This window comes from Pleurodeles waltl, chromosome 9 (genome assembly GCF_031143425.1).
Source record: "Pleurodeles waltl isolate 20211129_DDA chromosome 9, aPleWal1.hap1.20221129, whole genome shotgun sequence".
NCBI classification, from domain to species: domain Eukaryota; kingdom Metazoa; phylum Chordata; class Amphibia; order Caudata; family Salamandridae; genus Pleurodeles; species Pleurodeles waltl.
In genome coordinates, this window is record NC_090448.1 from 137,611,803 (window position 1) to 137,638,104 (window position 26,302).

General features: G+C 42.2%; 1 protein-coding gene across 7 annotated transcripts in view; it reads right to left on the reverse strand.

The window, feature by feature from the left end:
* Positions 1-26,302, reverse strand: part of FGD3 (FYVE, RhoGEF and PH domain containing 3) — a 554,715-nt gene that overhangs the window by 160,806 nt on the left and 367,607 nt on the right. For all 7 annotated transcript variants that reach the window (XM_069206420.1, XM_069206423.1, XM_069206421.1 and 4 more), the window contains one exon: positions 7,539-7,675. In XM_069206420.1, the coding sequence (XP_069062521.1) occupies positions 7,539-7,675 (137 nt within the window). The remainder of the gene's footprint in view (positions 1-7,538; positions 7,676-26,302) is intronic.

Here is a 26,302-nt window from a genome sequence, read left to right on the forward strand (position 1 = left end):
TGCAAGAGCAAGTGTCGTCAGTGAAAAATCCGTAAAGTTCTGAAGCGCATGTGTTACTTTTCCTGTAGTAAACCAGCAACTTGGATTTTTGATTTGTGGTTAGTGCTTGCAATAAATTTGCATTAGTTTGTGTAAAACTGAGTTTGGGAGGACAAGCCGCAAGGCTTTGTCAGCCGCAGAGTATGTAGGTGTGACATCATTGGAGCCGCGCTGGGATAGGTTGGTTAGTGAGAAGGGTCGTTCACGGATTGGCAGTCGTCTGTGCAGCACAATTGGTTGAGAAATAGGGCGAAGAGTATTCTGGGATTCAAAGTCACTTCCTGATTTGATTTTTTAACAAATTAAAGGTTGAAAAAAGATTACATTTGTCAAGGCTTTAATGCTTGCCTTGAGCAGCGATATCTACAGTACAGCAAATATAGGGGAGGTTACACCGCCATAGGGTACATCAGCTTACATTGTAATGGAAGAGAAGGGTGTCGTGCCATGTCTTTGGTTAAAGCAATGGTGCAAGGTGACAGACAAAGAGGGAAGCTCAGAACTTCCTGTAAATGGGATTTCAATTTGAGGATTCTAGAGAATTTAAGGATGATGTTGTATGAGTCAAAGCCCTTACAGAGACCAGCTCAGTTTGAGTCATTAGCGATCTGGGAGCTAGTAGCTAGACAGCAACAGCAACAAAAATTTGACAGGAGAATGAGAAAATCATAAAAGACATTAACAGAGGCTAGGCAGGACAGTGTTCAAGGAGTTTGGAGAAACAATACTTTGCAGGGGGTTAAGTTATTCCCCGCAATTTCACTTGATGATGATGAAAAGGAACGAAAGAAAGCTACCAAAAATGCTAGTAAGAATCCTTCCGAGAGCGGAAAAGCTAAAAAGTCTTTGACTTCTGAGGAAGAATCAGATGATGATGAGTTTCTTACATAGTTATTGAGAAATCATCCACCACCATATGCAGCACATGAGAGTGGTCCACTTACCAGTGCTGATCCTACAGCATCAACACAGGTTGATGGAATAGCGAGTCCAGTGCAGGTTAATCCTGTCCCAACACAGAGTCCGTTGCAGAGTAATCTCAACTCACCCACTACTCCAGTAGTACCGATCCAGGTGCCACAGTCAGATGTTCCAAGAATCTATTGTGAAGTGCCCAAAGTGGAGAATATTACAAATCTAATTGTGCCAGCAGAACCAGTCTTACAGAGACCAACGTTGATTCAGACAGAGCCAACTCCAGTTTTGTTGCCGCAAGTGCAACCACAGGAAGTGCTGAAGTATTGCCCTATGCCAGGGACCCAGACAAAGATGTCCGTATTGATGGGGCGGGATATGGGAGCATTCCAACTGCAGAATTAGACTGTCAGACCGAACCCAGATGCTGTATCAGTACCTATTACTATGGGGCCAGCTGTCCCATTATTCGCACAAGAGAAACCCAGTGCAGGGGGACTGGGAATCCTGAATCAGAACTTATCGTGAGGAGGACTAATTGAGAATGTCTGATTTGCCTCTCCTGTGGGACAGACTCTTGACGGGTTTAGAACCTTGATAGATCTTAGTCCATTTGAAATTCCTCCAGGTACTACTATAGGGTTGAATGTTAGTCACAGCCTGAAATTATTGACACCACAGACTCTGAATACAGTTGTACAAAGGGTGCCACATGTTCAGCCCGGTAATATCTCACTGCAAGGTTTAAATGCCCAGCAATTGACCAAGTGATTGGATAAATTAAATACTCCACATAGTGCTGCGAAGGGAGAAGAGTACCTTAACTATGCAAGGTTGAGCATGGAAGCAGGTGAGCTCATTGAGGGAAACATGGGTAGGAATATGTTAGAGTCCTATGCAGAAGCTGAATTAAGATATCTAGGCCCAAAGATTATGAAGGAAGTGAGTAAGGTGCATCAAAAATTAGCAGACCTGGCCGAGAAATATGACATAGAAATTGCTATAACAAAGCATTTGAAAAGGAGTTATAGGTTAGAATTTTAAGCCAAAGATTTTGAACATATGAGATCTGCAGGGATGAAGGCACAAATTAAAGAGAAACTTCAAAGTGCTCAGACTTGGGGAGCATTGGATAAATGGGAAGGCAGATGGGTAAAGAAAAGAGACAAAAGAAAAAGGGATTCCTTGGAGCTGACTGTAAGTGAGCAACAGGATAAGGACCCAGTGAAGATTTTGCCAATGAGAGAAATTCCAGGATGGAATTTTGTTCACAATCCTTGGAGCAGAAGTGATATTCTGTCATTTACTAATGATTATCCTCGAGTGAGAGAGAAGCCAGTGGAATGGTACCAGCAGACAGATAGGTTTGTGAAACTTGTGAAGTGCCTGTGGGAGGATTTGAACATGTTAGTTGAGATAGTCGTTCCAGCTGATTTGTGGTTAGAATGTAAGAGGAGTATAGATTGGCTGATGAGGGAACCAAAAAGAGACAAATTTACAGGTGCACTGTCTAAAGTTATGCAATATTACTATAAGGTGATCAAATTTTTGAAAATGAGAATTTTGCCCAAGAACATTGATTGGCAGACAATTGAAAGGAAAGCTCGGGAAGCAAAAGAGTTGGTACATGCATACTACGAGAGATTGTGCAGGCGTTCAAACATTACAGTGGTACAGAGACAATTAAACAGAAAGACGTGATACATTTTGTGTTTAGATCTGTGGAAGGATTGAAACCTGAAGTTAGCCAGATGATTGAGTCATTTGATTTGCTGGCAGGCAAAGCCAACTGATGAGGTGTTGCAGTATGCGAAATAATGTAGCGATGAGACTGAATTGAAGCAGAGAAAGTTGAAGGAGAAAGCAAAGGTGATGCAAATTAAAGCAGCACAAACAGGGATGCAAGGAAATTTTACACAACAGCAGCTGCAACAGGGAAATATGATATTTCAACATCAGATGAGAGGCAGAGGTTGCAGAGTTATACATGAACCATGGTCCAGACATGAGTACAGTAGTGGTTGAGAATGGTGTGCAGAGGATGAAGAAGTTGTTGCCCTGTCATCTTTGTGGAGCCATTGGACATTGGAAACGGGAGGGTCCGTGGATGGTGCAAGATGATGTTGTTCATCAAAGTAATGATGCCAATTCATTTCAAAACATGAGAGGACTGAGAATGAGAGGTCCTAATTAAAATTTCCAGAATAGTATGAATCAAATGCAGAATTGTTAACCCATGCAGCAGGTGCAAATGCCACGGGTACAAATGACACAGCTGCAGCCCCTGCAACAGCAGGCTCCCATTGTACCTAGACAGCAAACCCAAATACCTCAATCCCCAATGGAACAGCAGCACGTGAAGCTTCCTCAACAGGTCACAGGACAGAGATCCAACCAAAGTAATAATGCAGTTCACCAATTCCTGTTACATAGTAAGAATGGAATAAATGATGATTGGACGAGTGAGAGTTCACATGAAGAAGCATGTGTACTTGCAGCCTCTTTAGAAGTAGATCAGAGAGGTCCCTATGTGAAGAGTAAAGTCATGGGTCTCACAGTTTAATTTCTGGTTGACACAGGAGCTACACGATCTACAGTGAGATCTGCTGAAGCTCCGAATTTGCCCCTTCCAGGAAAGACGGTCTGTATTGTGGGAGTGGGTTTGAAAAAGCCCTGTGGAATTGTTCAGGATTTGAGAAAAAGAAATGACATTGTGGTCAAATATTGCCCTGTAGTTTCAAATCCAGTTGTGATAATGTTTTAGATTCCATGCAATGATGAGTGGTTCACTGTTATTGATCTGTTACAAGCTTTCTTTTCTGTGCCTCTTCGCGACAATTTCTCTTTTGTTTAAGATTCCTGGATCGAGTACACTGTTGGTGTAGAATTCCTCAAGGGTTTTCAGAGTCACCTTCCATATTCAATCAGATTTTGAAAAATAATCTGGAGTCGTTGGAATTATCTTTCCAGTCGACATTAGTGCAGTATATTGATGACTTGTTGACTGCTTCCAGAACAAGGGACAAAAGCAAGTTTGATACGATTGCCCTATCACTTGGGGAAGAATGGTCATAAAGTGTCTCCACTGAAACTGCAGTACTGTCAGAAAGAAGTGAAGTATTTGGGTCACCAGATTGAGAAAGGGATAAGGAACATATCCAGAGAAAGGCTTACAACCATATTGCAGATGAATCCCCACTACTCAGAGAGATGTTAGAATGTTCCTCGGGATGGTGGGATAGTGTTGCCAGTGGATCCCAAATTTTCCAGTTATTATCAGGCCCTTGCAGAAGCTGACACACAAGGAAGTTACTGACCCCCATAATGTTAGACCAGGCTGGAATGAAAGCATTCATTGAATTGAGAGAAAGTCTGTGCAAAGCTCCGGCTTTGGGAATGCCTGACTGCACTAAACCTTTCACATTGTTTTGTCAGTAACGTGATGCATGTTCTTTGTCTGTCTTGACGCAGGTCCATTGAGGTGTAAACCGCCCAGCAGCATATTTTTCAGCTATTTTGGACACAGATGCAGCAGTATTACCAGGTTGTCTGCGTGCAGTAGCAGTGGTTGGACAGAACCTTACTCAGTGTGAAAGTATTGTGATGGGACATCCTTTAACAATATTGGTCCCTCACTTCATTGAAATCCTACTCACTAAGACAAAAACGCAATACTTAACAGGTGCAAGATTGACTAGATATGAAACAAATATTCTTGGGTTGCCAAATGTGTCATTGAAAAGATGTACAGCGCTGAACCCAGCAACTTTACTTCCAAGTGAAAATGTTGAAATTGAAAAACTAGAAGATGTCGAGCAAGAGTGTCTCGAGGTAACTGATTTGTGCACCAAACCAAGACCTGATATTAGAGATAGACGATTGAAAGAAAATGACCAAATTGTCTTTGTTGATGGTTCTTGTTTGAGAGACAACACAGGGACACTGAGAGCAGGATATGCTGTGTGCACAGTTTCTGGAATCCTGGCAGCATCTTGGCTACATGAAGTGTATTCTGCTCAGGTGGCAGAACTGGTAGCTCTTTCTAGAGCATGCCATGTTTCAGCCCAGATGAAAATTACCATCCATATGGATAGCCAGTACGGATTTGGAATAGTCCCTGATTTTGGCCACTTATGGTAGCTGAGAGGTTTCCTGACCTCTTCCGGTTCACCATTGAGAAATGGTGAAAGAATCAAAGACTTATTGCATGCCATTCAAATGCCTGAAAAGATTGCTGTGATGAAATGCAGTGCACATCTAAAGTCTCAGGACTGCGTATCAATGGGGAACGGATATCCAGATCAAATCTTAAGGTTCTGTGCATTGAACTATATGTCATTTAAAGACAAGTGGGAATTGTTACCTGAGAAGAAAATTGACACCTGTGCAAATTATGCATTAGAAGTAATTGACACATTGGAAGAATTGAAAACGTTACAGAACAATGTTGACAGGGAAGAAAAATGTTCATGGAGCAAAATGAAATGTGTACAAAGATAAGATTAAGTGTGGGTTTCAGAAGAAGGGAAACTAGTTTTGCCGAATAGTCTATTGTCTCAAATGGCTAGATATCATGGTCAAGCTCATGTTGAGAGGGATGCAATTATCTGTGCATTGAAATAAAACCCAAAGTTTAGACAAGTTTCTGAAGCAGTTTGCCATCTTTGCATTATCTGTCAACAAATGAATGCAGGGAAAAGGACAGTGGTTAATATGAGCCACATTGGAAGAGCAGGAGGTCCATTCAGCAGAATGCAAATGGATGTTATTGAAATGCCTATATGTGGAGGTTTGAGATCCATGTTGGTGATTGTGTGTGTCTTCAGTCACTGGATTGAAGCATATCCTACACGAAGAAATGATAGCCTCATAGTAGCAAAATTACTGCTTAGGGAACTGATGCCATGTTTTGGGTTTCCGATCTCTTTAGAATCAGATAGGGGAAGTCACTTCAACAATGAAGTAATAAAATTATTGTGCCCAGCATTGAACATTGAGAAGAAGTTGCATTGCAGTTACCACCCAGAAGCATCAAGACTAGTGGAACAGATGAATGGTGCCTTAAAATTAAGAATTGCGAAGATGTGTGCACCTACAAATTTGAAATGGTCCGAAGCACTGCCTTTAGTACTGATGACAATGAGAAACACAATTGACAGGAAGACAAGATTGTCGCCGTATGAGATCCTTATGGTTCGAGCCATAAGGTTGCCTGCGGTGCCTGCAAATGCACTTGTCAACATTACTGGTGATATGGTGTGGGACTACTGCAAAAGTCTGGCTGATGTGGTTCGCTCTCTCGTTCACCAGGTGGAGGCAATCACACTGCTACCTAACCCAGGGTACAGTCTGAGAGCCGGTGACTGGGTTGTAGTCTGGAAACATAAGGAAAATGGGTTTGAAACCTCGTTGGAAGGGCCCGTACCAAGTGGTTCTAACAACCACCACTGCTGTGAAGTGTGCAGGAATCCTGAACTGGATTCATGCCAGTCACACAAAGAAAATGGTATGCCCTATGAAAGAAGAAGAATCAGAGTTGTTGAAATTGCCAACAACCCGAGAACAAGTCTCAGGGCCTGAGAGTGACCAAAGGGAAACTGAGACTGAGTTTGAGCCCGTTGAGGACAGTTCAGTCACTCCTGTGAGAGACGAAGCAGAAGAACTTCAGGACAGTGATGGTGAGCCTATCTCAATTGAGGCACCAAGAGAGCCTAGTCAGATGAGGGCTTTCCCAGAAGCAGACAAATCTGAGGAAGCAACAGACCGATTGCTAGACTCTGGAGAAAAAGGGAATGAGGCAGATCAAAGCCAATGTGAGACAACCTTAACTAAGCCAGTTGCAGGTCCAGACTTTGCCATATTCTTAAACTTGATGCTGAGACCAGATGGCCGGCTGACTAACTGATGTCCTGACGATGAAGACTGTTACCACATGCTGATCCATTCTATGGATAGGTATTATAGATTAATCATGTTTGCGATTAATGCTTGATTTTCTTTCTAGGTACCAACCGCATTATTTTTGTAGAGCCATAACTAGATTTTTTCCAAATTTGTGTGTCTAAATTCTTTTGCATGAAGCCCAACATACCAATTCTAATCTGGGGTTAGATAGAAACTTTACTCATAAAATCAATACCCGCATCACCTGTATAGAGCCAAGGATGGAGTGCTCATCACAGCCATACCTTCTGTATCATTACTTCCTGTCAAATGTTTAGCCTACAGCAACTGCCATAAGTAATTATTGATGATCAATACACATCTCGGCTATCTTCTGTCACATTTTAGATCATTTACCTATATGTAGCAGGAACCCTAGAACTTATAAATATTCAGCAGAGTTTATTTTAATGTACTTTATTAGTTCAAATGAAATCCTAATTCAAAGATGAATATCTATTAACGGAAGTCAAAAGCAACCAGCAAATTGTGTTTCTTTTCAGTGACTCTGCTGTACATAATAGTAATGGGAATGAAAATGATGTATGCACATCAATGCATCATAACTCATCAAAGGACACAATGTTATTTACAAACAGACAAATGAAACCGTTAGATTGGCATTTACTGAAATGTTTTACCATTCTTGCGTAATTCGTGTTTTCAGTTCAGGCAGGAGAAACTGTCCATGGAACCGATAGATTGAGGAAATATTAGAGAAGATTCCAGTAGTCACTTCAGGGGGTATACCAGCCTCTGAGAGTTTTGTGCAAAAAACCTGTAAAAATTAATGACATAATTTAGAGCATTGATTATCTCTTTTTTAGATTATTTTATATAGAAAACATTTTAACAACATTGTATCATAAGTAATGTAAAGAAAAATGCTACAAATACTTCTTTAGTTAAGAGAGAGGAACAAACTATCATTACATTTAACTAACTATCAGACTGGCTTGGGTATAGTAATCTATTGCTCTGTATGTAACAAAAAAAATGAGATTATTTTTTTTTAAGTTCGAACTAAAAGTTCCAATAACTGATTCACGTTTCTCTACTGTTTCAATACTTTGATTTAGGTTCCAGTACTTCTAATCCCTGTAAAAAACTGCCTTATGTAAGCATATTATTGAACTTTTGGGTTTGCAAAGATATACATGAACCCTCACTCTTGTAACTTATCACGTGCCTGTTGTTTTTCTTTCACTATAAATTAACACTAAGGACATTTTCCAAAAAGATATAAAAAAAATGAAAGGAGATTTTTTTTCCATTTAAAAAAAGAGACAATGATCATGGAACATGGAGAACTAACAAGCCGATCAGATGAATACAATGTATAATATTTGGACATAACTGTATTGTTCTTTCTTTACTTCATGCCCAGCTTTTTTTTTTTTATCGCAGATCAATTTTCAAACCTTAGTAGTGATTTATTCTTGCTATAGACAGGTTTAACCTTCAATTGTTTGACATAGGGAGTAATTAGCGGGAAGAAAACTTAGTAGCGCTTGCTTCTTTATAATAATCTTTTTTTCTCATGTAATGTAATTCATGCTTTTTGAAGGACACAGTGTTGAAAAATGTGATTGACTGTAATTCTGTCTTGGAATCCTTGAAATAAATGGTTCTACCCTGCACACTCTCAAGTTCAGATGATTACAACTGATTTTTTTAGTTTCCATGATGCACATAGGCAGTACAACTTCTACAGAGAAGCTCCAAAAATCTGTATTATTCTCTCCATTGACAACCATTTCCCATTCCCTCCATTTCTATTCACTTCTCTCAGTGTTTATCACATGATTGATATGCCCTTGCACATCTCACATTTTTTCAGCTACAAAAGGATGCATTTGAAGTCTCCTAGATTCGCTGTATCACAATTTTTCATATGTAGCCAGTCAAATGTGGTGCAAAAGATGCAGTAATCAGCTTTTAGAACAAGCATTTGCAACGCAATGGGTCTCGCATTTTTTCTCGAGTTACAGCTATTAGTGCTGTAAAAACTCCTAACTGGACTTTTCTTGCCTCATAAATTGAAAATGAAAGGTAATACAGCTTCACATAAGCAAGCTGATTCATAGTGCCACGGCATCAGCGTGAAGAAGCACTCAAAAGGAAAAAGAAGTTTGCCCGCAATCAAACGTATCGGCAAAAGTGCAATTAGTCATGTAACAGGGGTGATGTCCAAGGCGGTAACTAAACCAAGGAGGGTCAAACATAAAGCATTCACCAGCAAAAATAAAGGATTTTTGAAGGGCAAGCCTAGGAGCAAGTGATGGTGACGGGTGTGCGCTGGGCGTGGCTAAATGCCCAGATAGATACCAACATGTCAGAAAAGCAGCACTTCTGCGCTGCTATGCTCAACCTAAAAAGGAATAAACCTATAAGAAATAGGCTGACATCTATGATTTTCATAAATACACTCAATTGTAGAGTTCCTCAAAAATACCATAAGTATTCTCAGAAATCCAAGAAAATCTTTTAGATAAGGAGGAAAGGGCATTTGTGCATTTCACGTTTTTTCTCAACATGTAAAATGTCCTTTTAGAGCAGTGGTCTTCAACATTTTTAATGTCCCGCCCCCCCCCCCCCCCCCCAGTAGAAAAATAAAATCATTGCATCCCCCTTCGAATTTTTCATAATTATTCTATTAAATTAGCAATGTTTAAATATTTGGCCTCCCTTCCCTTTTTGACACATACTCACAGCTTGGATACAAATGACAAAACATGCTAGTGATACCCAGCAGTATACAGCTGCTCATTTTTGTCATTTTAAGACAAAGCCCTGTTATCAGACCAGAGCCTAACGCCACCCCAGGATATTTTGAGGCCCCCTAGGGGGCCGCCCCCTAGCTTGAAGACCCCTGCTTTAGGGTAATGTTCTCTTAAACACCCAGACACTATGTGGTGGTTGAGGTACTTTTCAACCCATGCTTCATACTGACTCTTATCTTTTCTGAAGCAACTCTGTGAACAATTAATGTGGGAACAGTGTTGAAGAATTTATATAAACATGATCAAAGTTAGACCTCTGTTTCCTGTTTTCAAAATTGCCAGTGACTACAATGATACCTCAAAGGAAGCTCTAATAATCCTACCCCTTTACTAAACATAAGACTGGAAAATTCAGCCACCTGGTAGGTCTTCAACAGTCATACTTTCTATGACCAATAAATATCTGCAGCTTCAGAGTCTGTGAATCAGGATTTGTCATTGGAGACCAAAGATGGCACCTAATATGTACTTTCGTGCAAAATAATCTGTCAATCTGCCTAATTTGAGTAAATTAGGCTGTTTGCCAGCTGATAATGTCCTACTCAAGGCATTTTGTATTTGCTTATACCCAAGACTTTCTGAAAGTAAAAGCATGGTGTTTCTCTGTACTTGCTAGTAAAAGATAGGGCATATTTAATGTGAGGACTCTAGAATAAGTACAATGACTGAGGCAAAGATTAATTAATGAATGCTTATTTATAAGACTGGGCCTTTGATTCTGTTAATAAGCTATCCAAAAGACCCACTAATGCTGCTTATGAGAATTTCAAATACCTCAACCTATAACAAATATTTAAACCATGTGAGTAAAAAAGTCCCAAAAAGTCTCACTTTCATTAACATTTCTAGACAGTGGTTAGGATAATGGGTAGCTCATGGACAGATGGATCACAATTACAAATATGTCAGAAACACAATCAGGGGAACATAAGAACAGAAAAGTTCACAACATTAACAAACGCAATTCCCTAATTGGTTGTGTGCAAGTTCTCCCTCAGCTTTAGTGGAATTAATATTTAAAGGAAAATTGTGTCAGAGATAGTTAAGGCATCTCTTCTCTTGATAAATGATGCAAGCATCCTTGCTTCATTTTGTTAATAAATATTCCTAAAATGCTTACTATAGTGTTTGATTTTCTGAGGTAGCAGACTGGGACAGCCCCCAATTAATCCCAGTGACCCAGACAATGATGAATCTCTGTGGAGTGGTTCAGGAGCTGTCATTATGATGATGAACCCCTATTTCACAGGGACTTGTGCAATAGTTTTTTTCAACATTCCACGTGTCTTTGTGAAAATGGATTTTTTAGCACTATCTTTTGTAAAATGAAAGTGTCTAAACATGCAGGGCCTGTGCAAACACGTTTAACCTCATGAGTGGTAGGTCACCACAGATTCCACAGACTGCCGCACTGTTGTGCTTACTTGAAGTGTTACTCGGGGTGGAGTGTCACTGCGCTGTAGATCACTTTGCTTCCTTCTGCTCTCTCTCTCTCTCTCTTTCTCTCTGGATTTCCACATGTGGGAAGGAGACAGCCAATGGTCTCCCAAAGACAAGTCATAGTTGGCAGAGTGTCCATTCTGCCATCTCTGTCCACCATCTCTCAAGCCTACCATGTCTCTTGGGCTTGGGCTCTCACTGCTGCACCAACAACCACTGTATAGCCCTTCACCTAACTTACCTGCCACTTCAAAGGCTTAATCCCTACTGCCATAATCACTGTGACAAGGCCAAAATAGGCTTCCTATATTTTTAATCATACAATTGTTTGAAGATTCTTTAATCTCTTTTTATTGAAAAGTGGGAAATTTTAAATTTGTCCAGAGTGTTACTATCCTGTCTTCCTCCTATCTAAGCAGTCATATTTTTGTTAAATTTTGTTATAAGAGCTGCTATGAAATTGTAGCGGCCAGCAGTAGAAGCTAGCATGTTTTTATAGTTTTTGAAGAATATTGTCTAAAGGTAAATCAAAATTACACATTTATTGCCATATTTGTTTAGTCTTGTTAATGGTTCAGTGTCTGCAATGTCCGTTTTCATTTACGATACACACACAAAAGGCAATTGTGACCCTACTATGGATTGTCAATTGTGGGAACAACTCATCCTACTGCATGGGTATTTGACCCACTAGAGGATATACCTATAGTCACAGTCTCAATTTACAGGACCTAGCGGGTATATTATAAACATTTATCCATACAGTACAATGAGTGGTTCTCACACTTGAGAAACCATAGTAGGGTCGCAATTGCCTTTTGTGTATGTAGTGAGGCAAAAAGGGAGAGGACAAACATGTACCCAAATGTTTTCTCTCTTTTCCGCAGCCCCTCAATATATGGGGTTTTTGTATTGATATTTTAATTTATACATGAGATAAAACTATCAGATACTATAAAAACTCACGGCCTGATTTAGATCTCGGTGGAGGGGTTACTCCGTCATAACGGTGACAAATATCCTGTCCACCATAATGGTATTTATATTTTGGTGGATGAGATACCCGTCACTGTTGCGACGGAGTAATCCCTTCGCTGTGATCTAAATCAAGCACTCGGTTATCTGCCCATTATTTGGAAGGGCTTCACGCTAGAGCTATCAAATCAGAGGTCAAGCCCGTTTGCGGTGACAGCCTCTGTTGGAGGCTGCCTGGGAGCGGTGCAGAGAAGTGGCCTTTATTCTTGCAATGCTTACCATTCCCGGCTAGATCTGTGAGAGAGAGTAGCTGAACATCTATTTTTACTCAGAGGCAGTATTGATGCACAATCCATGTTATGAAACTCAGTTTGTAGGATTGCTATTTTCTGCTTCTACTAAAATTTTGCGTTTCACCTAAAAAGTAGGGATAGCGTGATAGCATGCTAGGAATTTGCTAACCATGTTATGAATGCTCATACTGTTTTTATTGGCCATGTCAGGCACTGCTGCATTTAATTTCTCATTCTGTGTGGCTACTGTTCATATATTGTACACTGGAATTGGGTTTTAATAATAAACATTTGTATGGTTCTTATTGGTATTTTGAGTGTTTATGGATTTATGAAAGAGGTTTTGGGGTTCCACTGTCTCCCTGAACTCATCTAGTGGAACTGATCATGACCAGCAAACACATCCTACACAGTACTGCTTGGTGGGGTCTGTACAGGCCACAATGTAACTAGATTTCGGAATCATACTAGTGCACTGAACTGAGTACTTGGACCAAGACCTTAGATATTCAAACCCTGCAGCTCTAGGGAGGGCAGCCCCCAGGCCTTGACACTACAGATTGGTTGCAAGACTCCTAGGACATCACCTTCCCCAATGATCCCAAAGATATTGCTGCAGGTCTACACATTTGGGTTGAAGTACAGTTCTGGCTAGGACTATGATCATTTGGCATAGCTGTGACAGTATAAATAGTTTATCTTGTTTGATTGCCATCATTAACCCTTTCCTCTTTAGGATAGCACCTAAATGCATACTTACTTATAGGGAGACCAACCTAGTGCTTACATATTGTGCACTGTCAGGAATATATGTTTCTCTGACTGCAGCTACCATATGAGCCCTTAACCCATTTTTAGTGTGGAGCCTGCGAGAGCATGCCCTAGCCCATGTGTCTTGCTTGCAAGACACTATTATTTAAAAAAAGGGCTTGGAGCCTGCCTGTTGCCTACCACTTGTGCACTTCAGCATCACCCTTCTTTGATGCATCCCTAATTGGCTACCCCTACCAAAATGCCACTTACAATGCTTGCTGTGGAGCATGGACCAAGCACAGACTGATTCAACTGAATCAGTGCCTGTCTACTGCTCCTGACATGATTGAGGTACCATCCCTCCTCCCTACTCTCCCACTGTCAGCTGCTCTCTCTAGAGCATTTTTTTCTTGTTTGTGTTTTCTTGCCTACCTGTCCCCTCACCTGTCTAGCTCCACAACAGTGGCTTCCTCTTTTCCAGAGCACTGCGAGAGCATGGCCAGCCTTTAGTTTCTTTTGGAAGCACTCGCCTCCTTTTTGAAAAATATAATGAACGTCCTTGCATTTAAATTTGCTGTTGCAATGTGCCATGTTTGCAAAGCAGACGTCCTTTTTGTGGTCAAGGAAGGTATCTTACTATAGACTTGCTACTTTTTTTGCTTGTTTTCTGCTTGCTCCTGTCAACTCTGATCTCAAACCTTTCAGTAGGGATTTGCCCTCTCTTCTGATATGAGGTCCGTTTGAGTGTTCCCACCAAAAGTCTGTCCCCTTTAACTTTGTAGCAAGCTTTAGCACTACTAATAGGCCTGGCCTTTGAATGAAAGTGACTTTTATGTTATTGGTGAATTTCATCACTCAATCAGTCATCAGACATTCACTCATTTTTCATTCAAGCTTCATTCACCCATTCACTGCCTCATTTTTGCATTCACCCTCTGAAACAACCACAATAAAACACATATAAACTCAAACACATATGCAGGACAAATTAGAAGAATGGAAGTAGAAAAAAAGGAAACATATAGTCGCCTAAACAGGGTGGACATATTCTTGCAATAACAAAACTAAACATACCAGCGGGTGCCTGTGTTGTAGTTAAATATAGTTTATCAGTGTTTTAAAGGTCCAGCATAGCCACTGTGTTTAGAACAGCATGTTGGCCATCTAGGAATGGTAAAACAATGATACACAACGCAGAACTGGGTGTTCATTAGTAGCTACATCATTTCTTTTCATGAGCCATTACTTTAATATGTAAAGTAATTTATTTGTGATTCATTTTTTTGCAACATGTTCATTTCATGCTGAGGTGGGAATTAAATGAACATGTTACAAATGAGCACCCAGATTCCACCACACCAGCCAGGCCTATAGCTGTTATTGTTGGCTGGTCAACCTAACCAACTCAGGCCTATTGCTTTGAGTATACGCTTTCCCACAGGCAACCATCAGACACATTGTCATAAAGTTAGAAAGCATACAAAATGACAGTTGTATAAGTAAAATTCTAAATCTCCAAAAAGAGAGTAGCAAACATTCTTGCAGAGAAAATTGTCTATCTTTGACTGGTCTCCAGGGGTGACCAAAGCCAAAATCTTTGCAGTTTGTGAGATTCCTTGTAAGAAAATCCTTACCTGCAGGCTCTCACACAGAGTAACAGCAATCCACCCTTAAGTGGATTGATGTTAACATATGCTTTTCACAAAAAATATACCAGGCCTACTGAGTTTATTAGTCTTTCATAATAAACGCATCAGGCCTATAGTCATGATCAATTGCTTGGCACCATAACTACCTCAGTCCTGCTATATTGACTATAAGCCTTCCCAGCCACAAAATACAGTACATAAGCTTTTCCACAAGCCAAACGTGCAGGACAGGCACTTTTTTCAGTGAATGCACATAACTTTGGCCCAGATATAGTCCTGTACTCAGGAGAACCAACATGTGGGTGGGGCCTAATCCCCTCTTTCACAAGTATGTTGGCAGTTCTTTTTTGTTGATCACACAAGGTGTAGTAACAGTTGCACTGTCAACACAGAACTAACATCTGTGCATCTGATGAGATATTGACTCAAAAGGATGAGTCTGTTACACAATCTGACTGACTGATAAAGGAAATATTAACTATAAAGGGACTAGGATGCTTCCTGGTTCACCTAGCTGGTAGCCTTTCTGCTCTGACTGCACTTTCCTAAAATCTTAAGGAGGTAAAATGATGAGCATTATTTACTCGTAAATGTATTCTGGACAGGTAAATTACAGCATTTGGAGTCCTTAGCCCAGACTTTAGTGAGAAGTTATTGTGAACACGAAGCGCAAGGAACAAGAGGGCAAGGGCTAGAGCAAAGGATGTGAAAACACAAGCAGAAAAAATAGAGTAACTGCGGCAAGTTAATTTGTAACCAAGAACGAGATGGTATAGAAAATTCTCTATTTCTATAATTTTTCAAACTTATGAACCTCTTTGAAAACAAAAGACTTGAACAGATTGAAAGATAAACATCTGGAATAAAGTATAACTTGGTGATTTTGCAAATCAGACTTCAAAGTGCCAAAAGGTACATTCCCAGGGTCACTCAGGAAATGCACTTGTTCTTGTATCCTACATGATGATATAACAGTTCGCAGTGAAAGCAGCAGAATCCTGAGCATGTTTACAGCTCATGAAATGGATCACAGCTGTGAGCAGTAAAGAGCCGAGCCAAGTGCAGACCCCACCAATCCCTGCCAGGTGTCTCCCTAAAGCAAGACAATGTGGTACAATATCACAGCTTTCTGTGCACATAGGAAGTGTTCTGCCGTTCGAAACACAATATAACATCGGATCCGACAGGAAAGGGCTGCAATAAACTGAGGTTCGCCATGGGCTGCAGCACTGTCCAATAAAAAAACCTCTGTGATCAATTAAAGCCCGAGAACTTCTACTGCTTTGGAGTTTCGATTTTAAATCGGAGAAGTGTAGTATGGTGCTTATCAAATACTAGCTAATATACATTTAAGCTTAATTCAGCGAGTGGGTATTCAATAGCTTTTAAACTAGGATATCAGGAGGTCACTCAGCATAAACAGGGAGAACTTGGATTGAAAGAGAGAAACAAGTGAGAAAGAATTAGACTTTGAAGATCAGGAAAGAACAATGGTTTTAGAAAGGTAACTGGGAAGATGTGGGTACTACGTTACTTCATCGTCCCTTTCATTGCTTCCCTTCATTAGAACTTTGAGGCAATCCTGCATCACCAGACACCCATACCACTTGATCCCTAACAAAATAAAAAGACACTCCCCCCACTCCAATCCTACTGTTTTTCTTTTGTGTTACCAGACATGCTTTCCCACACCAGCCGTGTGCGGTTCCTCTGCTGATTTCTTATCCTTCGGTGCAGGTCATTGATCCTGACTTGCAGTAGTGCTCATCGGGCACTGCGGAGCCGGCCTGATCAGCATTTCAGTCGGATTATGCTGTGGTGGGGAGACGTGGTGAGGTCCTCGCCAGCATGCCTGGAGCGAGCCGGCAGACGGCTTCTGGGTAGCGTGAGGGATCTGGAAGCTGCCAGTCGGAAGATGGAATCTGGCAGCGATCAGGGATGCAAAGCTTCTCTGCTGGCTGATTCTTCGCGGTCACAGTAAGGGGCTCGCATTAGGTAATTTTGACTTGGTTTCCCTGATGAGGTGTACTTTGATGACTGGTTGTTTGGCATACATCCAATATTATTGGTTAAATTGGCAGTGTTGTATTTAATGGTCTTTGGGATTGGTTCCTAAAGGTTGTATCTCCCTATTTAAGAGGGCAGTCTATCCTTTTCCACTAATGTAAAGATGGTGGGGAAGTGAGCATATAAGAGACTGCACTTCTTGTCTTTCTCTAAGGAGGATGAACCAATTCCATCTTGGCGGGGAAGATCTGGGGATTCAGCTGCACCTCCAGCTTTGATCTCGGCAGCAGAGGTCCAAGCTATCATTGAGGAGGGAGTGGTCAGGGCACTGGATGACAGAGCTAAACCCAAGCCCAAATGCAAATATTCTTCTGAGGGAATTTCAGTTTCTCCATCTGGGAAAATACTTTTTTGAAAGGGGTAAATCAGCTGAATTCCCGGTATGACACTTAACACTCACTGTTGTAATCCGGCCACTGACAGATCAGATGAAAACCAGATTACCAAATTAAAATAAGATGATACAAAAACAAATTGTTAAAAAGTATCAAGAGAATAAGAAATTAAGGTCCACCCCATGATGGGGGGCACAGTAAAAGTGCAACCAAGACCCCTTGCCACTTTCAGCTAATTCATTTCAAGCGCTAGCAGCAGGCATGTCAAAACTACCTGTACGACTCACTGTGCCAACTTTGACAATTTCCTCTCATAGTCTTATCCTTAGCCCATTGTTTTCCAGTACCATGGTTCAATTCCATGCTTTTGCCAGTATTTTAGCCCTATCCTGTGTTTATTTACTCTATTTTTGTGACCTGTTCCCCAAATTAGACTTTTTGAGAATTTTGGTCTTGCGTACTTGACAGCACGTGCTGTCTGTCACAAAAAATATTTCTAGCTTATTGTCGGCTAAGAGCCCATTCGTTGCTTACTTTGAAAATGTGGGTGGTTGGATGAGGAGGCTGCAATCCTACTCAAGCAACAATCCTTGTCAAAGCACACTACAAAAAGTCACTAAATTTACTTGTGATTAACCGTTTGGTAGCCTGGCACAAAAAGCAGTCAAGCTTAACTTAGAGCCAATGTGTGAATTATTTATGCAGCACTTAAGCAGTAATAAAGTAAAAACATAACACAAGAAACATCACAAATCAATATAGAAAGATAGAGTACATTTGAATAAATTATTTGACACTAAAATGAGAAAAGTATAATCAGGAGTACTGGAGTTATGAATTTTTGAAGTTTAAAGGGAAAAACATGGCATAAAAGATCAATGTGCCAACCACAAACATCTGCAAGACTGGGGTAAAGTCGAAAGTTATGGCCGACTGTGATGGAGTGTGGTTTGGATACACATAGTAGATTGATCCCAGTTTCTGATTTCCCTCGGACTTAGAAGAATTTTTGAAAAAAAAATGTCTGAGAAGGTAAAGTTCAGTGGGGCAAGGCAGCCAGCCTTGTTGAAGAGGAGGCATCGTCGTCAAAGAGCTGCTGGAAGAAACTGCAGTGAAAATTTCTACGTTTGGACTTAGTCTCTTTCATGTTAGTCAAAGAGTCTCTAGTGGGATGAAGCTCCACAAGGGCTATAGCAATGAGGGCTCCACAAGGATGAATACCCCATTCATGAGCAGCCATTGAACAGGATTTGCTGCTAGGGAGAATTTGCAGGAGCTGCAGCAAAGTCACACTAATCAACAATACACCTTGGGCAGATCGGTGAGCAGGTAGGTCCCAGTCTCCCATTAGTTCTCAGAGCATTTTTGGCAGAAATGTTTTTAAGCCCCAAGTTTTGGATTTGGGCTATCTGGGCACCTTTAGCACCACTTCCAAGAGTCCAGGACTGGAGGTGCACCATTTGGAGGATCAGGACCCACTTGTGCTGCATTCAGGAGCCAGTTTCAGGTGATCTGAGCCTTCTCTGTCCCTGAGGCTCTGATCAGAAGGCCACACAACTGTTCCATTGAGTCACTCTATACATTTCAGGCACAAGCAGGACAACAGGTCTCAAGCAGCAAGAGAGTCCTATGAGTGTACATGACAGGCTATAGGACAGTCCTCTTAGTGCAGCAGGGCAGTCCTCCAAAGTACAAAGCAGGCCACAGGCAACAGGGCATTCCTTGGAGTCCTTCCACAGGTCTAGAAGTGAACTGAGTTGGTATGAAGGTCCTCATTTTATAACCTAGTGCCAGCTTTGAATTGGAGAAAACCTCTGGAGTCTTACCCTCTGGTAAGTTTCTGAAATGTCTTGCCTCCCTGCCCTGGTCTTAGGCTGTCTGCAGTCACAATAGCCTAGTGTGAAGTTTTTTGTGCATGAGATGAGACTGTCTTTGAAGTGCAAGTGGGGCTGTGCAAAGCTCCACCCTCCAGCCTGCTTGGATGGCCCATCCTGCCAACACCCACTCTCTCTACTGTGTGGCTGCCTGGGAGAAATACACAAATGACACATTCCAGCTGCACCTAGTCATGTGTTCCAGAAAACAGGCTGTAGCAACAACAGTTAGGGAATGAAAATGGCAACTTTCTAAAAGTGACTTAAAATCCAACTTTATTATTAAAGAGGATTTAAAATTAGAAATCATTAGACACCAAACATGACATTTCTACCTGCTCCCTAGTAAATGTAATCACTTATTAAATGTAATAAGGCAACCCAATGTTATCTTTTGGGGGAGGGGAGGCCTCACAATAATGAAAAACTAATTTGGCAGTTTTTCACTACCAGGACACATAAATCTTAAAACTACATGTCCAACCTTTTAAATACAGTTCACCCTGCCCTTTGGTCTGTTGATTGTCTACTTTAGGTGTGATGTATATATATTAAAAAGGGAGCTTTAGGCCTGGCAAGGGGTTGATTTTGCTAGTACTTATAAAACTGCCCACAGGCTGCAATGGCAGAGCTGGGACATGTTTTAAGAGGCTACTTAGGTGGGTGGCAAAATACGTAATGCAAGCCCACTAATAGCATTAAAGTTCACCAGCCCTGATATATGGTATACCATTTATGTAGGACTTATAAGGAAATGTAATATGCCAATCAGGTATAAGCAAATTTTACCATGTTTTAGGGCGGGAGCACAAACACTTTATCACTGGTTAGCAGTGTTAAATTGCACAGAGAGCTACAGCCAACAAAAACAAATTCAGCAAGACGGGAGAAGGCAAAAAGACTGGAGGAAGACAACCCTAGGGCTAACAGGTCTAACATGTACCACTGGTTGAATGAATTAAAAGAGCTTATATAGCACATTAAACCCATGGGTATCAAAGCGCTGAGTCCAGAGTAATCCAGGAACACCATCGGAGAGAGCCCAACCCAGAAGAGTAAGAATAAAGCAGCATCACAGCTTCGAAAACAGAGTAAGGAAGAAAAAAACGGAATCTGATTTAGCAAAAACCTAGATGAACTGACCTTAGACCTAAGGTTGTATTTGCTGTCACTCTCATTTGCTTTTATTCATCAGCTGTTTGTGCTTCCCTTCGGTTTATCCTAGAAGCATGGATGCCTTACTGTGTACTTCCACTGCTCTCTTTTTCATGTATTATTCTTTTGTTTTTGTTAAACTACTCTACAAGAGTGCATGTGTTTTCAAGCTGTCTCCCTTGTGGACTTCTCTCTTTACTTTGCTAAGCTCTGTGTTACACTCTCTCACCCATGTTCCTCTCCCAGCGCATCCACGTTGCCTTCTTGCCTGTGTGCTTTCTCCCTGCCAGCTCCATGAATATTTCTTTTGCCAGTTAGATGCCCTACCTATGCCCTTCTGTTGCTGCCTCCACCCACGTTCCCGTTTTGTTTTCCTCATCACCAACAAACCTGTATTGCTTTTGCCCCTTGTTCTTGTGTTAATTCAGCACCCAACCAGCACCTCCATGTCGCCATACTGTTGCTTCCTTACTCACTTACAAAAAATTATTTCACTTGTTTTTTTTTTGTTACCGATCCAGTTCAGACCAGAAACTCAAAATGTGGCTACATGATTTTGTAGGTGAGTACATGTGTTGGGCAGCTGGCTGCCTCAAAGGCTTTTAAAAAAAAAAAACTTTTAACCATGACACATCACTAAAATGAAAGGCAAAGCCAATACGTCACAAAGGCAAGATGTATTGGCTCACCGGTGACTGTTTGCTGGTGCTTCTAAACATATCCTTACTTCAGCATTTCCTTTTTACTCAGGATCTCTGGGGCTTTAGTGTAGTGCACTCCTCTCTGTCATCTCCTGTTTTGTCCATTAATCACTGAGTGGTTGATTAAATTCTTAGAAATAACCTTTGTGCTTTGCTGTGCATTGGGTCTCAAGAGCCTCAGGGTACAAGGGAGTGACATACAAGAAGAAATAACTGTTGGACCCAAACTTGCAAGAAAAAACACTTCTTTGCGTAACACTGTAAAATAGAGAATTGTGTCCTATAATATCATGCTATTCGTTATACTTCCGCAACCTATATGCACAAAATATATTGACAACAGTTAGGCAAACAGGCCCATTGCATGTCCTTTGTCCACCCTCACTATTCGTACACTGACTGTTCCTCACCAGTCAGTACCCACACCAACCAATCTGAGGATCATAGAGTGAAACACCAGGCCCTTTCTAACATTTGAATATGACACAACTTCCTGTGGTAAAGTTAGTTGAGATCATCACGGAATTCATAGGCTGTGACTTTAGAAAATTGAGCTTTTTTCATATAAATGAAACCATTCACATTTAAGCTTTTGACAGCAAAGTAATGTCTCAGGTTAGAAAGATGTTGGCATAAGCTCCATGGTACATGGTAGCATAAGCTCACGCTTCACACAGGAAGGCTGTCCTAAAGTTACAAATGTAAATGTTGAAGACTCAGGAATCACATTCTTGGGGGTTGAATAGATCTTTTAAGCTATGGCTTCTTCTCTGTTTCTCAGGTTACACAGATTGAATAAGCTCAGATTCTAAACAGCAGATCCATTCCCCACTCTTAATTTATAATTTGGCAGACTGGATATTTGATCACAAACATGTCAGATATCAAATATGCTGTAGTACCAGTGCATTATAACTTGTGGCATTTCTAATATGGCAGATGGGATAGGATATTTGCCATGGTTGTGATGGAGTATCCCATATGTCAAACTGTAAATAAGGCCTTCAGTCTTTTAACAGCAAGGCTTCTCTTGGGTTATATCAACCTTAAATGCTCAAGAATCTAAGAGCAAAATGCTCAGGTTACTCAGATATTATAGGCTCTGCCCTCTTACTAAGGATATCAAGCATGTAACCTGTATTTCAGGTAACATAAATCTTATAATTTAGGGTCTCAGATATAAGTACACCATGTTATATAGATGTCAGAGGCTCTGGCTTTGTACAACAAAGGTATACCTCAAAGTGCAAACAAAGTGAAACAGAGCAATGTCCTACAGTAATATCACATGCTCAGACTCAAGACATGGATCATGGGACCACTGTGCTACTGGATTCCAGCTAGCCTGGCTGATGAGGAGTGATACGCAGAAACTGGTACCAGGATGCTTGTTTCCGGTCCAGGGAGGACCGTGCCTGGTAGTTTCCACTGGACTGTTCCCATGGGGAGCAGGGTCAAGACTAATTTGCATATGGCTAGGTCCAAATTGCAGTGGCATGGTGAGCAAAAAAAAAAACAGTGGATTGGAATGCGGCCTCAAGTGTTTGCTAGTGGCTGAGATTAATTCAAGCATTCCATCCATCACCTTCTTGTTGTTGCATCTGCCGTCCTAAGTGAGCCGGGTATGCCCAGACGTGGGTACTGGGCTCACTCTGCCACTGGATTCAAGGTAGCCTGGCTGATGAGGGGTGATACCCCACAACTGGTCCCAGGATGCTTGTTTCCAGTCCAGGGAGGACCTGGCCTTGCAGTTCAGGCTGGACTGTCCCATGGGGAGCCGGGTCTAGATTGATTTGCATATGGCTTGATCTAAACTGGAGTGTCATGGTAGGCAAGAAAACAATAGATTTGGAATGTGGCCTGAAGTGATTGCCAGTGGCTGAGATGAATTCAAGCATTCCATTCATCACCTTGTTGTTGTTGAACAGGTTTCAGACAGGACGTCCATACTTTTAGATATACATATCTTTTTAGATATACATATCTAAGAAGAGTGCCATCTGCTAGGAAAGCTGGTCCCCAGCTTACACAGATACTTCAGACCGTGGTGTATGACAGCAAAGCTATCCTTTAACTACTCATATGGGAATTAGTAAGTCAGCTGGGAGATCTGTGTTCTCTCTTGAATACAGCTCACTTTAAATCGTAATACAGTACATTACAGTATTGTGGATGTAAACATTTTAAGGTCTATGAAAATGTACCCATAATGCTCACAAATAACTGAAATAGAAAGAAATTTGGTCTCCAGCATATTTTAACTATCTTTTATCAGAGGTCCATGCAACTGGCATTGAAGCATTGCAGCTTTGCTGGACACTACATTTTTATGAAAGAGATACACCACGGAAGCAGCAGCGCAAGCTTCTCTCACAAACAGAACAGGCTTATTGCAGACAAGAGTAGGTCAAATGTCTCTTGCACTGTCCAGGCAGCAGCATTGTAATGTCACTTTCAATAGAACAAGCATCACCAGTGCAAACTTCTCTCAAATACCGAAAGGGCCAACACAAAAAGGATGAAGTCTGCAAGGTCCCTTCAACACACACAACAGCTTCGAAGACAACAGCACTGCACAGGTCCATGATACAGCAAAGATGACCCTTGAGTTCAAGCATGCTGTGAGAAAGTAGCCTCTTTCTAGCCTTGTTACCCCCACTTTGGGCCTGTTTGTGAGTGTATGTCAGGGTGTTTTCACTGTCTCACTGGTATCCTGCTTGCCAGGGCCCAGTGCTCATAGTGAAAACCCTATGTTTTCAGTATGTTTGTTATGTGTCACTGGGTCCCTGCTAGTCAGGACCCCAGTGCTCATAAGTTTGTGGCCTATATGTATGTGTTCCCTGTGTGGTGCCTAACTGTCTCACTGAGGCTCTGCTAACCAGAACCTCAGTGGTTATGCTCTCTCATTTCTTTCCAAATTGTCACTAACAGGCTAGTGACCATTTTTACCAATTTACATTGGCTTACTGGAACACCCTTATAATTCCCTAGTATATGGTACTGAGGTACCCAGGGTATTGGGGTTCCAGGAGATCCCTATGGGCTGCAGCATTTCTTTTGCCACCCATAGGGAGCTCTGACAATTCTTACACAGGCCTGCCACTGCAGCCTGAGTGAAATAACGTCCACGTTATTTCACAGCCATTTTACACTGCACTTAAGTAACTTATAAGTCACCTATATGTCTAACCTTTACCTGGTAAAGGTTAGGTGCAAAGTTACTTAGTGTGAGGGCACCCTGGCACTAGCCAAGGTGCCCCCACATTGTTCAGAGCCAATTCCCTGAACTTTGTGAGTGCGGGGACACCATTACACGCGTGCACTACATATAGGTCACTACCTATATGTGGCTTCACAATGGTAACTCCGAATATGGCCATGTAACATGTCTATGATCATGAAATTGCCCCCTCTATGCCATCCTGGCATAGTTGGCACAATCCCATGATCCCAGTGGTCTGTAGCACAGACCCTGGTACTGCCAAACTGCCCTTCCTGGGGTTTCACTGCAGCTGCTGCTGCTGCCAACCCCTCAGACAGGCATCTGCCCTCCTGGGGTCCAGCCAGGCCTGGCCCAGGATGGCAGAACAAAGAACTTCCTCTGAGAGAGGGTGTGACACCCTCTCCCTTTGGAAAATGGTGTGAAGGCAGGGGAGGTGTAGCCTCCCCCAGCCTCTGGAAATGCTTTGTTGGGCACAGATGTGCCCAATTCTGCATAAGCCAGTCTACACCGGTTCAGGGGACCCCTTAGCCCTGCTCTGGCGCGAAACTGGACAAAGGAAAGGGGAGTGACCACTCCCCTGACCTGCACCTCCCCTGGGAGGTGTCCAGAGCTCCTCCAGTGTGCTCCAGACCTCTGCCATCTTGGAAACAGAGGTGCTGCTGGCACACTGGACTGCTCTGAGTGGCCAGTGCCACCAGGTGACGTCAGAGACTCCTTCTGATAGGCTCCTTCAGGTGTTAGTAGCCTATCCTCTCTCCTAGGTAGCCAAACCCTCTTTTCTGGCTATTTAGGGTCTCTGTCTCTGGGGAAACTTTAGATAACGAATGCATGAGCTCAGCCGAGTTCCTCTGCATCTCTCTCTTCACCTTCTGATAAGGAATCGACTGCTGACCGCGCTGGAAGCCTGCAAACCTGCAACATAGTAGCAAAGACGACTACTGCAACTCTGTAACGCTGATCCTGCCGCCTTCTCGACTGTTTTCCTGCTTGTGCATGCTGTGGGGGTAGTCTGCCTCCTCTCTGCACCAGAAGCTCCAAAGAAATCTCCCGTGGGTCGACGGAATCTTCCCCCTGCAACCGCAGGCACCAAAAAGCTGCATTACCGGTCCCTTGGGTCTCCTCTCAGCACGACGAGCGAGGTCCCTCGAATCCAGCGACTCTGTCCAAGCGACCCCCACAGTCCAGTGACTCTTCAGTCCAAGTTTGGTGGAGGTAAGTCCTTGCCTCACCTCGCTGGGCTGCATTGCTGGGAACCGCGACTTTTGCAGCTACTCCGGCCCCTGTGCACTTCCGGCGGAAATCCTTTGTGAACAGCCAAGCCTGGGTCCACGGCACTCTAACCTGCATTGCACGACTTTCTAAGTTGGTCTCCGGCGACGTGGGACTCCTTTGTGCAACTTCGGCGAGCACCATTTCACGCATCCTCGTAGTGCCTGTTTCTGGCACTTCTCCGGGTGCTACCTGCTTCAGAGAGGGCTCCTTGTCTTGCTTGACGTCCCCTCTCTCTGCTGGTCCAATTTGCGACCTCCTGGTCCCTCCTGGGCCTCAGCAGCGTCCAAAAACGCTAACCGCACAATTTGCAGCTAGCAAGGCTTGTTGGCGTTCTTTCAGCGGGAAAACACTTCTGCACGACTCTCCACCAAAGGGGAAGTCTCTAGCCCTTTTCGTTCCTGCAGAAACCTCAGCTTCTTCTGTCCAGTAGAAGCTTCTTTGCACCCGCAGCTGGCATTTCCTGGGCATTTGCCCATCTCCGACTTGCTTGTGACTTTTGGACTTGGTCCCCTTGTTCCACAGGTACCCTAGATTGGAAATCCACAGTTGTTGCATTGCTGGTTTGTGTCTTTCCTGCATTATTCCTCTAACACGACTTCTTTGTCCTTAGGGGAACTTTAGTGCACTTTGCACTCACTTTTCAGGGTCTTGGGGAGGGTTATTTTTCTAACTCTCACTATTTTCTAATAGTCCCAGCGACCCTCTACAAGGTCACATAGGTTTGGGGTCCATTCGTGGTTCGCATTCCACTTTTGGAGTATATGGTTTGTGTTGCCCCTATCCCTATGTTTCCCCATTGCATCCTATTGTAACTATACATTGTTTGCACTGTTTTCTAAGACTATACTGCATATTTTTGCTATTGTGTATATATATCTTGTGTAT